The sequence below is a fragment of the Postia placenta genome (genome assembly GCF_002117355.1).
Source record: "Postia placenta MAD-698-R-SB12 unplaced genomic scaffold POSPLAscaffold_3, whole genome shotgun sequence".
In the NCBI taxonomy this organism is placed as follows: domain Eukaryota; kingdom Fungi; phylum Basidiomycota; class Agaricomycetes; order Polyporales; family Adustoporiaceae; genus Rhodonia; species Rhodonia placenta.
Window position 1 is genome coordinate 3212621 of NW_020169834.1, and position 12663 is coordinate 3225283.

The following is a 12663-nucleotide window of genomic DNA, read 5'->3' on the forward strand; positions in this document are numbered from 1 at the left end:
GCATCCCCGAATAAGGTATCCTCAGCATCGCCCATCAAGCCCTCGACCACGACTGCGGTGCCCAGCCAACCCCGTCTCCCATTCCCATCCACGGCTCAGCCCGTCTCGTCCACGCAGTCGCGGCATGTACAGCGTGCGAGTGCAGAACCGTCGAATGGACATCGCGACTCCTTTGATCGACCAGTAGCCGCCACGACCCCTAAGGACGAGTCAGTTGTCTCCAAGCGTAGAACACTTAGCAAGACGACGTCCATATCGTTGCCGACTACAGTACCATCCGCTGTGAGAACGAATCCCAGTAAGCCGCAGTCGACGTCAAATTACGCTCAGTCGTCGCTGGCACGCCGATGGCAGCATATCTTCCCCGGCCCCATCTCGAAGCATGAGATCAAGTGGAAAGCCATGGTCATGCCCGGCTGCCTTCCCCTCAGCACCGAACAGCTACCGTCGACCTCTGAGCTAGAGACCGCATACGACATGTTCTCGTATGAGTTCGTGATAGATCCATTGGAGATGCGTCCATTCCTTGTACGACCTCCAGCGTCGGCGCAGAGCGCGGAGGAGACACGAGAGCAGTGGGCGTTGGTCGTAATGCGCGGCATGGTCGCTGTACGTCTAGCTCAGGGATTCCAATTTGTGCTCCGACCCTCGAAATCCGATCCCCATGAGGCGGGCGTGCACGATGCTCTGCGGCGAAGCAGATCATATATAGTCGAGGATGAGTACAGCTCACGGCCTGTAGGAGTTAGAGATGCGCTCAAGTCTCCATATGAACCCATCTATCTGACTATGAGCAACGAGATCCATCGCGTCTCATGCAGCGGTGATATCGTTCAAGTACGAAGATATGTCCGACGCATGTCTCGGTCTCAGCCCATCGAGTATCAGTGTCTCATTTGGCCCAAGCTTGGTGTCGGCTACACAGAACTATCGACTTCCTTCAATTCACATGGATTGGAGAACTATGGGTGGAACAGGTAAGATCGTTGTCGTCGCACGAACTCCTCGTCATAAACTGTATCCCGGTCTAGGTTGGACATGCTGGCTGCCGGTTACGAGAACGAATTCAACGAATCAATACGATACTGGCGTACACGATTTGTGGTTATACCAACTGACGGCCCCCCATTAACTCAATCTGGACCTAACAAGGAGGAACTCAACGATGAGGAAGTGCGACTACTTGGCATAGATAAGCTAGCGGAACTATTCACAAAAGCTCGGTGGTACCCGCCGGACGAAAGAGTAACCCAAGCGCCTCCCGTACGCTTCCTGACCACAGATCTCGATCCTGCTGCGTGTGTCCGTGACGAGTCGTTGATGGCCGAATTGGATGAGATACACGCTGCAGGACCACTCCGCAAGAAAGTCAAAAGTGACAGGATGATCGCGGGGATGTCACTCAGCGCTATTGTGAAGGCCATGCGGGAGGAAGGCGGCGTGCCCATCAAGGATTACAGCTGGCATGGTAGGAAATATGCGAATTCGTTCAAAGGCCACGACTTTGTCTCTTGGCTGGTCCGCGAATTCCGTGACGTATCATCGAGGGAAGAAGGGACGAAATGGGGTGCAAGTTTGCAAGAGCAGGGCCTTTTTGATCATGGGCGACAACAACATGGATTTCTCGATGGGTAAGCCATGCTTTGTTTTAAGATGTCACGTCGCTCACAGCTTTCCGAAGGCATTACTTCTATATCTTAGCGCCCGAGTATCTCGCGCCGCCAACGACACCGAGGACTGTTTGGGGACCCTTCCGTTCTCGGCATGTATCAGGAGAAGAATCTAGCATAAAGCCAATGACCCCTTTGGAGATGTCGTCTGCATCTACTCCCAAGGCGAAGAAGCGTCTGATTCTTAGTCAAAGCATGGTCATAGATGTCGATCCTAACAAGGTCAGCGTACATAATACCATTCCAAGATCCATTACTCAACGCGTTGTCCTTAGCGGAGTAACCAAGCGGAATCGGTCGTCTTGCATCATGACATCATTCACAACCCTGCTACATGCTTCCATTTCGAGCTGCAATGGATCGGGACAACGGCGCGATGTATAGACGATCTTCTGCGGCAATGGACTCGGACAATCGAGAAGTATGGCTTAAGACTAGTCGAAGCCTATGTCACGCAAATCTGCGACATCAGGGATCGGAACCCTTTTCAGTCTTGCTTCCCTCTACCTCTCATCGAACCGCCTCCTATAATCTCAAATCTGCAAGAGCGGGTTCCAGACGGCATTCAAGCAAAACATTATTTCGAATATGCATTGCTCCGCAAGCACGGTTTTGTGTTGGACATCGAGGCCGCCAACCTCTATCCCGATCAGATCGACGTTGTGTATTCTTACCGACGCGCGCCTGTTAAGTACTCACAATGGGTTCATCGATCTGGAGTGGCCTTCGTGCAGGTCCTGGGGGCATCGGACGGCTTCCTGTTCTTGACCAATCGTCTGATGGCGCCCGGCCGCATTGGCACAGCAATCAAGTTCCACAGGCCTGAGGCAGAGGTACTACCTGCAGTAGCTGCTGACAAGATACGCGTCAAACTGCAGCGATTCTGCTCAGATCGGGCAGCCCTCACTCGCTTCTACCAGGAAGAGATCGACAAGCTGAAACTGAAGCCAGAAGACCCACCGGCGCTACATATTTGACGCGTTCAGCCTTCGACCATTTGAGTGCGCCTTCTTCTAGGTCTTCTCCGCGTTCCACACTATGTAACTGTATTGCGATCGTTCTGTCATACATGCATGCTACCATCTCTCGCTGATTTAACTTTACCTGTTATGGGTTCAGGCGATCTAGATGTTAATGTTAATCACTACATTCAAGAGAAGCGGCGTCTGCAATCACAGCAGCTACTGTAATACATCGCGTCTTGCTGACTGCATGCTGTAATGTGCGGATTCTGTGAGGGTGATCAATGTTCACTCCAGGTATGTACGTACATCTCATATCTTAGCTGTACTAGTCTTCTGCGAATTGCGCATCACATGCCGGAGCATGGGCACGCTTTCGTCTTGATATTCCCATCATCATCGCCTGGCCGGTGCACTAGACCAATGACACCTAGTGTCCGATAAGGACGCAAATACCGCGTTATCTCCCATCGTCCGCCCTCTTTGCCGACGACAAACGACATATATGTTCCCAGACGACGCGGGATAATTGTCCTTGCAGGGTACGGCCCCCGCCAAAATGACTCGCCGGGTTTCACGATCCACTGTTCAAGGTGGAATCATCGACCTTCCATACGACGTTCTCCTTCATCTGCTCGCCTTCTTGCCCGTAGATGCTATTGTTCACCTTCTTACCACTTCGCGCGCCCTCTACTCATTGATAAAGGACGAACAAATCTGGAAGGAAGTCTCGCGCCGCTACGGCGTGCATGATGCGCGCTGCTTTGGCAACCACTCGTTCTTCGAAGTGTATACCGGCCTTCTGCATACCTACGGGTGCCTGATTGGTACCACCTGGGCCGGCGATCATCCCTTTACTGGTGGCGTCCTCCAGTTCCGCCTGGATCTTGAGGGTCATGTGCGCCCCAGAGGTATCATCGGAGAGATCTGGGCCTTCCGATCGCTTGAACCAGAAGAAGCAGATGCTTATCCCCCTCCCGAGCCTCCGCAACTGACTCCCGCCATCTTCATCACGTTCCCCGACCTGCTTCCTGCCGATTGTCGAATAGCTTCGGCTCCCGAACCAGAGCGCCATGCGCAGGTCTTCTGCATTTGCCTCTGCGAGAGCGCCATCTCGGATGAGGCGAGAGATATAAGGCCGTTGTACCAGAAATGGCACGGAGCGAAGATGCAAGTGGGGTCCGAGACGACTCAAGGCACCTTGATTCATACTCGCCGCGGGTCGTCCGTGCATCCGGACTTTCCAAACGACCCCCGAGCCGCTTGGTACGACCCAAAACGCGTATTTCCGCGCCTGAAACCACAGGTCTTTCCGATCGTCGATGCTACGTCGATGCTGAAGAACTACCCACACCTCCGGGTGCCGGAGCTGTTCGCTACACGGACAGAATACATAAAGCCAAGAGCCTTGACGCTTCGCTGCTTGGCGGGTTGTGCGATGCGTGGTTCGTCGCTGCTCACCTATCACAACCATACCCCGTGCGCACCACGGTACTACCCCCTCCACACCAGCACACCGCACGGCATCGAGCCAACAGCGAGCGACTGGCACCCACGCTCGCTGGTCGGCCTGTGGCTCGCCAACTATTCGTACCACGGGACGGAGTGCATATTCATCGCCTGGGATGCGCAGAGCAGAACGCTCTCGGGTACCAAAATTACCGGAGACGAGCACGTCCCTCGTGGCATCGTGAGCTGGATGCTCGATGTCTCACGTTCCTGCGTGATCGAGCCCGAGGAGCGCAGCACTTGCGACCGCGCATTCAGAGGCGAGGCCTCCAAGTACCGGCTGTTCCGCGGGACCGGCCACTTGAGTGCCCGTGGATATATGTGGGTATGCACTTGTCCGTTCGTTATATCGCGCTGACGATGGCCTTGCAGCACTGGAGAGCAAGATACGCCCCCAATCATTATGGCGGTCGTGGGGGCTGACGATATGCGTATGCTTTGGCCCGAGGATGGAGACATATTCCATTACACGCGCTACAGAGAAAGCTTGGCAGACGTTTGGCGAGCTGAACCGTCAGTTTGAGCGTACGCATACCCACGATTACGTTCGACGTAGAGGTGACTGGTATCAAGTGCGAACACCCGACCTGATACCTTTCACGGTGCCGTGGACTAGATAGTGCACATGAACTGAAGTTTATACGGTCTTGCCCGGGAGGCAAAACCTTAAAAATATGACGTAGACTCGTTGAGACCATGTTCTCTACTTGCGTTCCAGTATTGATAGGAGATTCGTCAGATATGACTATTGCTTGACATACTGTTGGTCAAGGCACAATACGTGTACGAACATCCCATGTTAGAGTTGAGCATGATCCCTGCTTGTAACGGCTTACTACATCGACCATCAACTTTCTCTAGGTGCGAATTGTGGTATGTCCAGATGCTACTGTGCAGACTGCGAATGCGACCGCAAGCCAAGTGGAAACGTGAACGCAGGCGAGCAGATCCTTCGGGCTGAGAACGGTGAAGGTTGAAGAACAAGTGACAGAGCGAGAGGCAAAAATTCACCTTCCAGAACGATAGGACGCTATTTCAATGAGATACCAATATACGAGACGCTCGAATAACCATCACGTAGTTAGTGTTGTTGGCAATACTGCGGCCAATCGCCGCGCCAGGCGCAGCGAGCCACTATGGCGCAGCGATAGCGAATGGCGATTGCTGGCGCAACTCGGACAGGTCAGGGCTGATTCAAACTCTGAGCAAAATCTCCGATGTAAAATCTTTGCCTCCCACATGCTTGAGCCATTAACAAAGGAGTACGCAGGTGAACGTGTCCTAGATTCTCTGATCGACAGAGATCCAGGTCTATGATTTAAAGTAACTAATGATGTTCGGAAGGGCGTTGTACCCTCAGCGAGGCGGAAGGAAAATGGAATACACAAAGGCGAGGAGAAAGCTCCGGGGAGGTGGCATCTGAGGTCACTGCTATCGTCTCTCGGTCTGTAGTTGCACTGTGGAATTTTTGTCACCTCCGAGCGTGAGGAAATAACATTCGCCAGTTGCGCCATCCTTGCCAGCAATCGTCATAGGCCTCTGCCAGACCCCGCGCCGAGCCGGCGATTGGCGAATGCCTTTGCCCATGACACTAAGTCCAGGGCGCCTCGCTGTGCCCTTGTGAATGAGGAAGATGTACTTACGCAGACGTACTGTCCAGATCGTCCGGAGCAATACACATGAACCGCGCAGTAGGCACCACAGAAACGAGACGGAAGAACACGGTGCAGAGAAGTCGCAGCGCCCCTGCCGCATTCACTTCGACGATGTCGAGCCTGGGAGTCTGAAAGAGTCAGCGCAGCTCGGCGGTAGATCGTTGCTACTGCGCTAAGCTGCATGCTATGCTATGAGGACGCGACGAGAATGTGATGCTGCGCGCTTAGCATGTACGCATTCATCTGAGTGCATACATTAGCACGTACGCGATCTCAGATGAATGCGTACATGCTAAGCGCGCACACTGTATACGTGGTTCACCTTCCTATTCAGGTGTCTGGGCATACAAAAGCCTCCACGGCATACTTACATCACAGCACTCATGGGCTTAGGGAGCTGAAGCGCTGACATGCGGAGTTTGCTACACCCCAAACAAAACAGCTCACAACCGCGACGGAAATTAGCATAGGTGTGCATGTCAATCACCACACTGCCTCACCGTCGCTTAGAGCACTGATCTCCATCTAGGAGGGTACAGGAACTGCTCAGAGTCACACGGCGGTGTATCTGTCCGACTTGTGATGCGGATGAGAATTTGTTGCCGTCACGCACGATGCATTCGTCGCGGGATGACTCTGTAGTCAAATGAGAGCGAAACTCACTCAAGTAGCCCACGCAGGATGATAGTCGGAGCAGATATAGAACGACCGACTGCGCGAGGCGCAAGTGTGGTATAGAACTCGATGGCGCACTGCGTCATCGACTCTCACGCGTCGAAAGGGCCACAGACCTGCCTGATTTGGGCGTCATCCCCGCCGTCGACGGAAGATATCATTAGATGAAGAAGCCCTGATGACATAACCTATCTTACTTCTTCGTGATCGTGACGCTGTGGTAGCTGACATACTAATCGTAGTCACAGCACGAAGCTCGGCTCCACCATTGTAATGCCAATAAATCGTGCCGTTTGAAGTCCTGGAACGCCGCTGTTTCCTGCTTCGGTTCTGCTGTTCGCGCGCGACAACTCGGTCAAAGGTATCTAGATTTTCGTAGACAGTGTATCGACGAGAGGACAGGTGCCATTTCTGCGACGGCCACGGGCAGTTGGAGTCAGCGTCATCAGGATCAGAGTTCACTCTGCACACCGCGCCGTAGTCACGCTACGGCCAGGGAGAGCGAGAGTCCGGTCGGGGCCGATGGAGGGCGGGTGCGACAAGCGGACGTCGGTCAGCAATGCCGGCGACGTCAGCGACATTTAGTCACACGGGTAGAGGCGGGTGAGGTGTGACGGTCGAGGAATGGCAAGCGTGACGCCAGTGCCGGGAGGACAGTCAGCTCCGTCAACGACTCCTCCCAGATGTCACCGTTCCCATCTCTGCCTTGGGCAGTCACTGGCCCCCCCTCTCTGCCCCCTTTCTACCATGGCCACCTTTCGTTCCAGGGTCGCCGTCTGGTACAGCAAGGCCTCCAATTTCAACGTCGAGGCCCTCTTCACCCACTCTCGTGAACTAACGCCCCGCACCGTCTATGTGCACGAAGATCTCCCGGAGCACTTTGTCGACCCCAAGGGTAGAATCAAACGGGAATATGTGTTCTGCTCGAACCAGGTCATCACATCCAAGTACTCCGTAATCACCTTCCTGCCTCGCAATCTCCTCGAGCAATTCCGGCGAGTAGCCAACATCTTCTTCCTTGCCATTGCCATTCTTCAGTTCTTCCCTATCTTCCCCACCGTTTCACCGGGTCTTGCCATCCTTCCGCTTCTCGTCGTGCTCGCCATCACAGGCCTCAAGGATGGCTACGAGGACTTCAAGCGCCATCAGGCCGACCACCGTATCAATCGCTCCCGTACCCGCGTCCTTCACGGCGGCGTCTGGCGTAACCCAAACCCTATGCAGGCCAAGACCAAGACTTTCATCCCTGCCGTAGTCCCTACTTTGCTCGCATACACCCAGAGGAAGAAGCCTGCCGCGGATGTCGAGGCCATGGAGCTCGAGCACGGCGCCCCACCTGTGGGCGTCAGCCAGTCAGGAGCACACGAGCAGGCGGACGAGGACACGCGCGAGTACGACGAAGATGAGGACACGAGTACGAGTGCATCTGACGACAAGCATCGACCACACTGGCAGCGTACGGCCTGGGAGGACGTCGCGGTCGGCGACTTTGTCAAAATCGTAGAAAACGAGTCGTTCCCGGCTGACATCCTCATCTGTGCGACGTCAGAGGAGGAGAACGTCTGTTTCGTCGAGACGAAGAACCTCGATGGGGAGACAAACCTCAAGTCTCGCAATGCCTGTGCCGTGCTGACCCACCTCCGCACCGCCAGTGCATGTGCGGATTCCCGTAATGCGTTCCATGTCGACTGCGACCGGCCGGAGACGAATCTGTACAAGCTGAATGCAGCTATTGTCGGCAAGGACGGCGAGAAGACATCAGTCGACTCGCAAATGGTGCTGCTTCGAGGTTCAGTCCTTCGCAACACGGGATGGGTCATCGGCCTTGTGCTTTTCACTGGACTTGACTCCAAGATCGTCCTGAACTCGGGCGGCGCGCCGAGCAAGCGAAGCAAGGTCGAGCGGCAGATGAACCCCCAGGTGTGAGTACGCCTGTCCCCGACCATACTCTTGTTTTGACTCGTCTGCATTAGTTTCATCAACCTGGGCATTCTAGCGGCTATGGCGGTCGCTTGTGCTATCGCTGACGCGGTGCTCGAGCAACGCTACTATCCGCGCGGCGCACCCTGGCTGTATCTGGACAACCAGAGCGACGACAATACGCACGTGAACGGTATCATCACCTGGGCTTTCGCTCTTATCACGTCAGTATGGGTGTTTAAACTCATTGGCGTCACGAACTCACACTTGACCTAGCTTCCAAAATATAATTCCGATCTCTTTGTATATTTCAATTGAGGCAGTACGGACATGTCAGGCGCTCTTTATCTATTTCGATCATGAAATGTACTATAAGAAAACCGACTCGCCGACCCTAGCTAGGAGTTGGAATTTGTCGGACGATCTAGGTCAGATAGAGTATATTTTCTCAGACAAGACGGGCACCTTGACCCAGGTATGTGCTTCTGCAATCGCTGCCGCATACATACGCTGATCATGATATAGAATGCTATGGTCTTCCGGCAGTGCTCTGTCGGGGGTAGGGCGTACCGAGGTACTAACGGAGACGAGGAGTCAACAACCAAGGTCGGCCTGCCTGACGAAGAACACACGTCCCCGTCCCTTCGTTCCCAGTCGCCAGTACTGATGGAAGGCAAGAAGACGCCAGTATCTTCGTCATCGGAGGACGTCCCAGACCCCCTCGCCGCCGACTCGGTTGGGCTCTCTGACGGCGTACTCGCTCATTTCCGCGATGCGATGCTGTCTTCTGACATCGTCTCCGCGGTATCCGCCGACGCTGATGCGGAGAGCGCGAAGCATGCGCGGCTGATCAACGGCTTCTTCACTGTGCTCGCCCTCTGCCATACCGCTCTCGCGTCTATAGACCCTATCACAGGCGCAATAGCGTACAAAGCGCAGAGCCCGGATGAGGCCGCACTCGTGCAAGCGGCGGCGGACGTGGGATTCGTGTTCCGTGGGCGGGACAAGGAGGTTCTGACGTTGCAGACGCCATTTGCGGGCGCGTTCGAGCGGTGGGAGCTGCTGAACATCCTCGAGTTCAACTCGTCGCGCAAGCGGATGAGCGTGATCGTGCGCAAGCTGGACGAGGAGGAGGAAGGGGAACGGCTGTTCTTGCTGACGAAGGGCGCGGACAACGTGATCTTCGAGCGGCTTGTGCCGGGTGAGGAGGAGCTGAAGCGCAGCACGGAGGTGCATCTGGACGAGTTTGCAGGGCAGGGGCTGCGGACGCTCACGTTGGCGTACAAGACTATCAATGGTGAGTGCTGATTTGGGTTGCGGGGATCTACTAGAGGCTTATTCTGGCGTAGAGGACGACTACGAGGTGTGGGCGCGCAAGTTCCAAGAGGCATCTGTCTCGCTCGACGATCGCGAGGCGAAGCTGGAGGCGGTGTACGAGGAGATCGAGGGCGGCCTGAGCCTGCTCGGCGCGACCGCCATCGAGGACCGTCTTCAAGACGGCGTGCCGGAGGCCATTGCGGACCTCAAGCTTGCTGGTATTAAGGTGTGGGTAGCGACCGGCGACAAGGTGGAGACTGCTATTGGTGAGCCATTCGTTTGGTTCCATTGGTGAAACTGCGCTTACGCGCACATCCACTCGTTCAGCTATTGGGCACAGCACGAATCTGATTGGCCGCGAGGACAACATCATCGTCATTCGTGGCGGTGTCGACGGGCAACGCAATGTCTATACGCAGATGTACACCGCTGTCGAGGAGTTCTTCCCGGAGAGCGGCATCCTCGAGGAAGAAGGTGTCAGCCTCGACGTCGTGTCTGAGACGCAGCGCTCGTACCCGCTGCAGCGCGTGAACACTGCCGCGTCGGACCTCGTGGGGCACAACAATGGAGACCGTCCTGGCGGATTTGTACTTGTCGTCGACGGAGGCGCCCTGGCAACGGTAATCACCAGAGCGTCTAGTTGATACCATTGCGCTGATGCACATATAGGCATTCGGTGATGATCGACACAAACATCTGCTGCTGCGTCTGGCGATGCAGTGCGAGGGCGTCATCTGTTGCCGTGTATCTCCGTTGCAGAAGGCGCTCATCGTGAAGCTCGTCAAGGACGGTCTGGGTGCGATGACCCTGGCGATTGGGGACGGCGCGAACGACGTCAGCATGATTCAGGCTGCCGACGTGGGTGTCGGCATCTCCGGTGAAGAAGGTCTCCAGGCGGCCAATTCGTCGGATTATGCCATCGCGCAGTTCAGGTTCCTCAGGCGGTTGATCCTCGTCCACGGACATTGGTCGTATGCTCGCAACGGCAGCATGTGAGTAGGCAGTGGCACCTGCGGTATGCTGGCGTTCTAACAGGGTCGATACAGGATTGTGAACTTCTTCTACAAGAACATGATTTGTATCGGTGTCTTGTGGTGGTTCCAGATTTATTGCGCTTGGAGTAGTCAATAGTGCGTAGACCGATCACCATGATGCGGGGTCTAACTGACCCTTCGAACAGCGTCTTCGAGTATACTTATCTGCTCTGGTGGAACACGTTCTTCACCATCGCACCCGTCATTGCCATCGGTCTTTTCGATCGTATTGTTGGTGAATTGGTCGTCCCGCTTCGGTTTCTGATGATGAGCTGACCACCGCTCTAGATGATCATGTCCTCGTCGCACTTCCGGAGCTGTACGCATACAGTCGTCGCGGCGGGTACTATGATACGAAGCTCTTCCTGGTCTACATGCTTGACGGTATTGTCCAGGTAGGTAACTTCGTGCGGTCTCTTGTCACGGCACTCACATGCGATCAACAGTCCACGCTGATCTTTTTCCTGATCTTCTACGCGTATGAAACGACGACGTCGAGGACGGATGGTTACGCTGTGTATCAATATGAGTTTTCTACCGTAGGTCATCCATTCAAGCGCATTGTACGGCTAACCCACACCCCCGCAGACAATGGCCGTTGCAGCCGTGACTGCCGCCAACCTCTTCAACGGACTGAACACGGCCGTTTGGACAGGCTGGGTATTCTTTGCGGTTGCGCTCGGCATTGTACTGGTCTGGGGATATACGGTGCGCTGATTTGTTACGCCGCTACGATTCTTGTTCTGAGATTTCTATAGGGTGTCTATTCAGCCATCACTCCTGGCTGGTTCTCAACTCCCATTTATGGCAACGACGCGTATCTGTGGCCGTCAGCATATTTCTGGTTCTGCATCCTTCTCACCGTCGTTCTGGCTCTTCTGCCGCGGTACCTTTGCAAGGCGTACAAGTTCGCTTTCTACCCCGCCGATGTTGATCGAGTGCGGTGGCTGCACAAAATCGACCCCAACCGCGACTTCTCTCAATACAAGGAGACCGACCTTCAGGGACTTCGACGATCTGCCTCGCGACGCTCTACCGCCATGGCTAAACGGCCTTTTGCCCATTTCGCTGGCAGCCACACTGACATGTCTACGGGCATGCGCTCCCAACATCGCGGATTCGACTTTGCGACGGAAGAGAACGGAGTGGCACTGCAGCGCATGCAGACAAACCTTTCAGAACGACAATCCGAGCGCCAGAAACATCCATTCCGTCGACGAAGGAACGGCTCGCTGCTTCCCTCCTTCTCTTTACCTCGCTCTCTCCGCCGGAGACGGCCGCCACCTGTCCCTGAGTCGCCTCCGACACCTGGATCATCATATTCACGAGAATAGAATCTTATTACGCCCCGACACGTTGCTGCGTCGTCTTAATTCATCTTTGTTTCTATTATTGTAAGGCCGCTTACATGTATCGATGATCCGGGTATGTACCCATCAATGACCACGCTCATTGCTCTTGATAGTGCTTGACTGGGACTTCAGATCCTGGACAGTGCTCTGCATTGTCCTGACATGTTTCGATATAACGCACATTGTACGAATAGCTCCTTCGCAATCTACCATCTTTGGATGCTTTATTATCTCTGAGGATTAGAAGCGCGCCGAGAGTGGCAGCACGTACGCCGGTGAAGCCACAGATAACTCGTCTGGGATGGCCTCACTCACTGATCTTCACGCTAATGCAGCAGTGTGGGGTTGCGGGGCTCTGAACATAGTTGAAGGCCGCGACATCCTATGGCGAATATGCCTGCGTCAGGAAAATGGGATGAAGCTGCCTAGCTTAGAGGGTGACCGACAGCGGGCAGCGTGGGTAGTAGCAGCAGCAGGTGGTGACAGATGAGGCGAACAACGGCGGGAGGTTACACGCGGGCGCTGCGGGAAACGACAAGCCGCCGAGTGTATCGTGCGCGACAGGGCGT

General features: G+C 54.8%; 4 protein-coding genes across 4 annotated transcripts; all 4 read left to right on the plus strand.

Moving 5' to 3' along the window:
- Nucleotides 1–1233: 1233 nt before the first annotated feature.
- POSPLADRAFT_1117355 (hypothetical protein) lies at nucleotides 1234–1895 on the plus strand (the record flags this gene model as incomplete). The annotated part of the gene is made up of 2 exons (XM_024483485.1): nucleotides 1234–1631; nucleotides 1682–1895. Coding segments are annotated over 2 exons (612 nt in total), but the record flags the coding sequence as incomplete, so codon positions are not given.
- Nucleotides 1896–2188: 293 nt separating this feature from the next.
- Nucleotides 2189–2482, plus strand: POSPLADRAFT_1120153 (hypothetical protein; the record flags this gene model as incomplete). The annotated part of the gene is made up of 1 exon (XM_024483509.1): nucleotides 2189–2482. A coding segment is annotated over one exon (294 nt), but the record flags the coding sequence as incomplete, so codon positions are not given.
- Nucleotides 2483–3191: 709 nt separating this feature from the next.
- On the plus strand, nucleotides 3192–5118 carry POSPLADRAFT_1044994 (hypothetical protein; the record flags this gene model as incomplete). Its single annotated transcript, XM_024478653.1, has 3 exons — nucleotides 3192–4462; nucleotides 4514–4654; nucleotides 5064–5118. The coding sequence occupies 3 exons, from the start codon at nucleotides 3192–3194 to the stop codon at nucleotides 5116–5118; spliced, it is 1467 nt and encodes a 488-aa protein (XP_024342481.1).
- Nucleotides 5119–7218: 2100 nt separating this feature from the next.
- On the plus strand, nucleotides 7219–12076 carry POSPLADRAFT_1135163 (hypothetical protein; the record flags this gene model as incomplete). The annotated part of the gene is made up of 11 exons (XM_024484552.1): nucleotides 7219–8393; nucleotides 8445–8615; nucleotides 8668–8866; nucleotides 8917–9688; nucleotides 9723–9974; nucleotides 10036–10328; nucleotides 10378–10700; nucleotides 10755–10838; nucleotides 10889–10977; nucleotides 11031–11137; nucleotides 11501–12076. 11 exons carry the CDS (start codon nucleotides 7219–7221, stop codon nucleotides 12074–12076), a joined length of 4041 nt encoding a protein of 1346 aa, XP_024342482.1.
- Nucleotides 12077–12663: the final 587 nt, after the last annotated feature.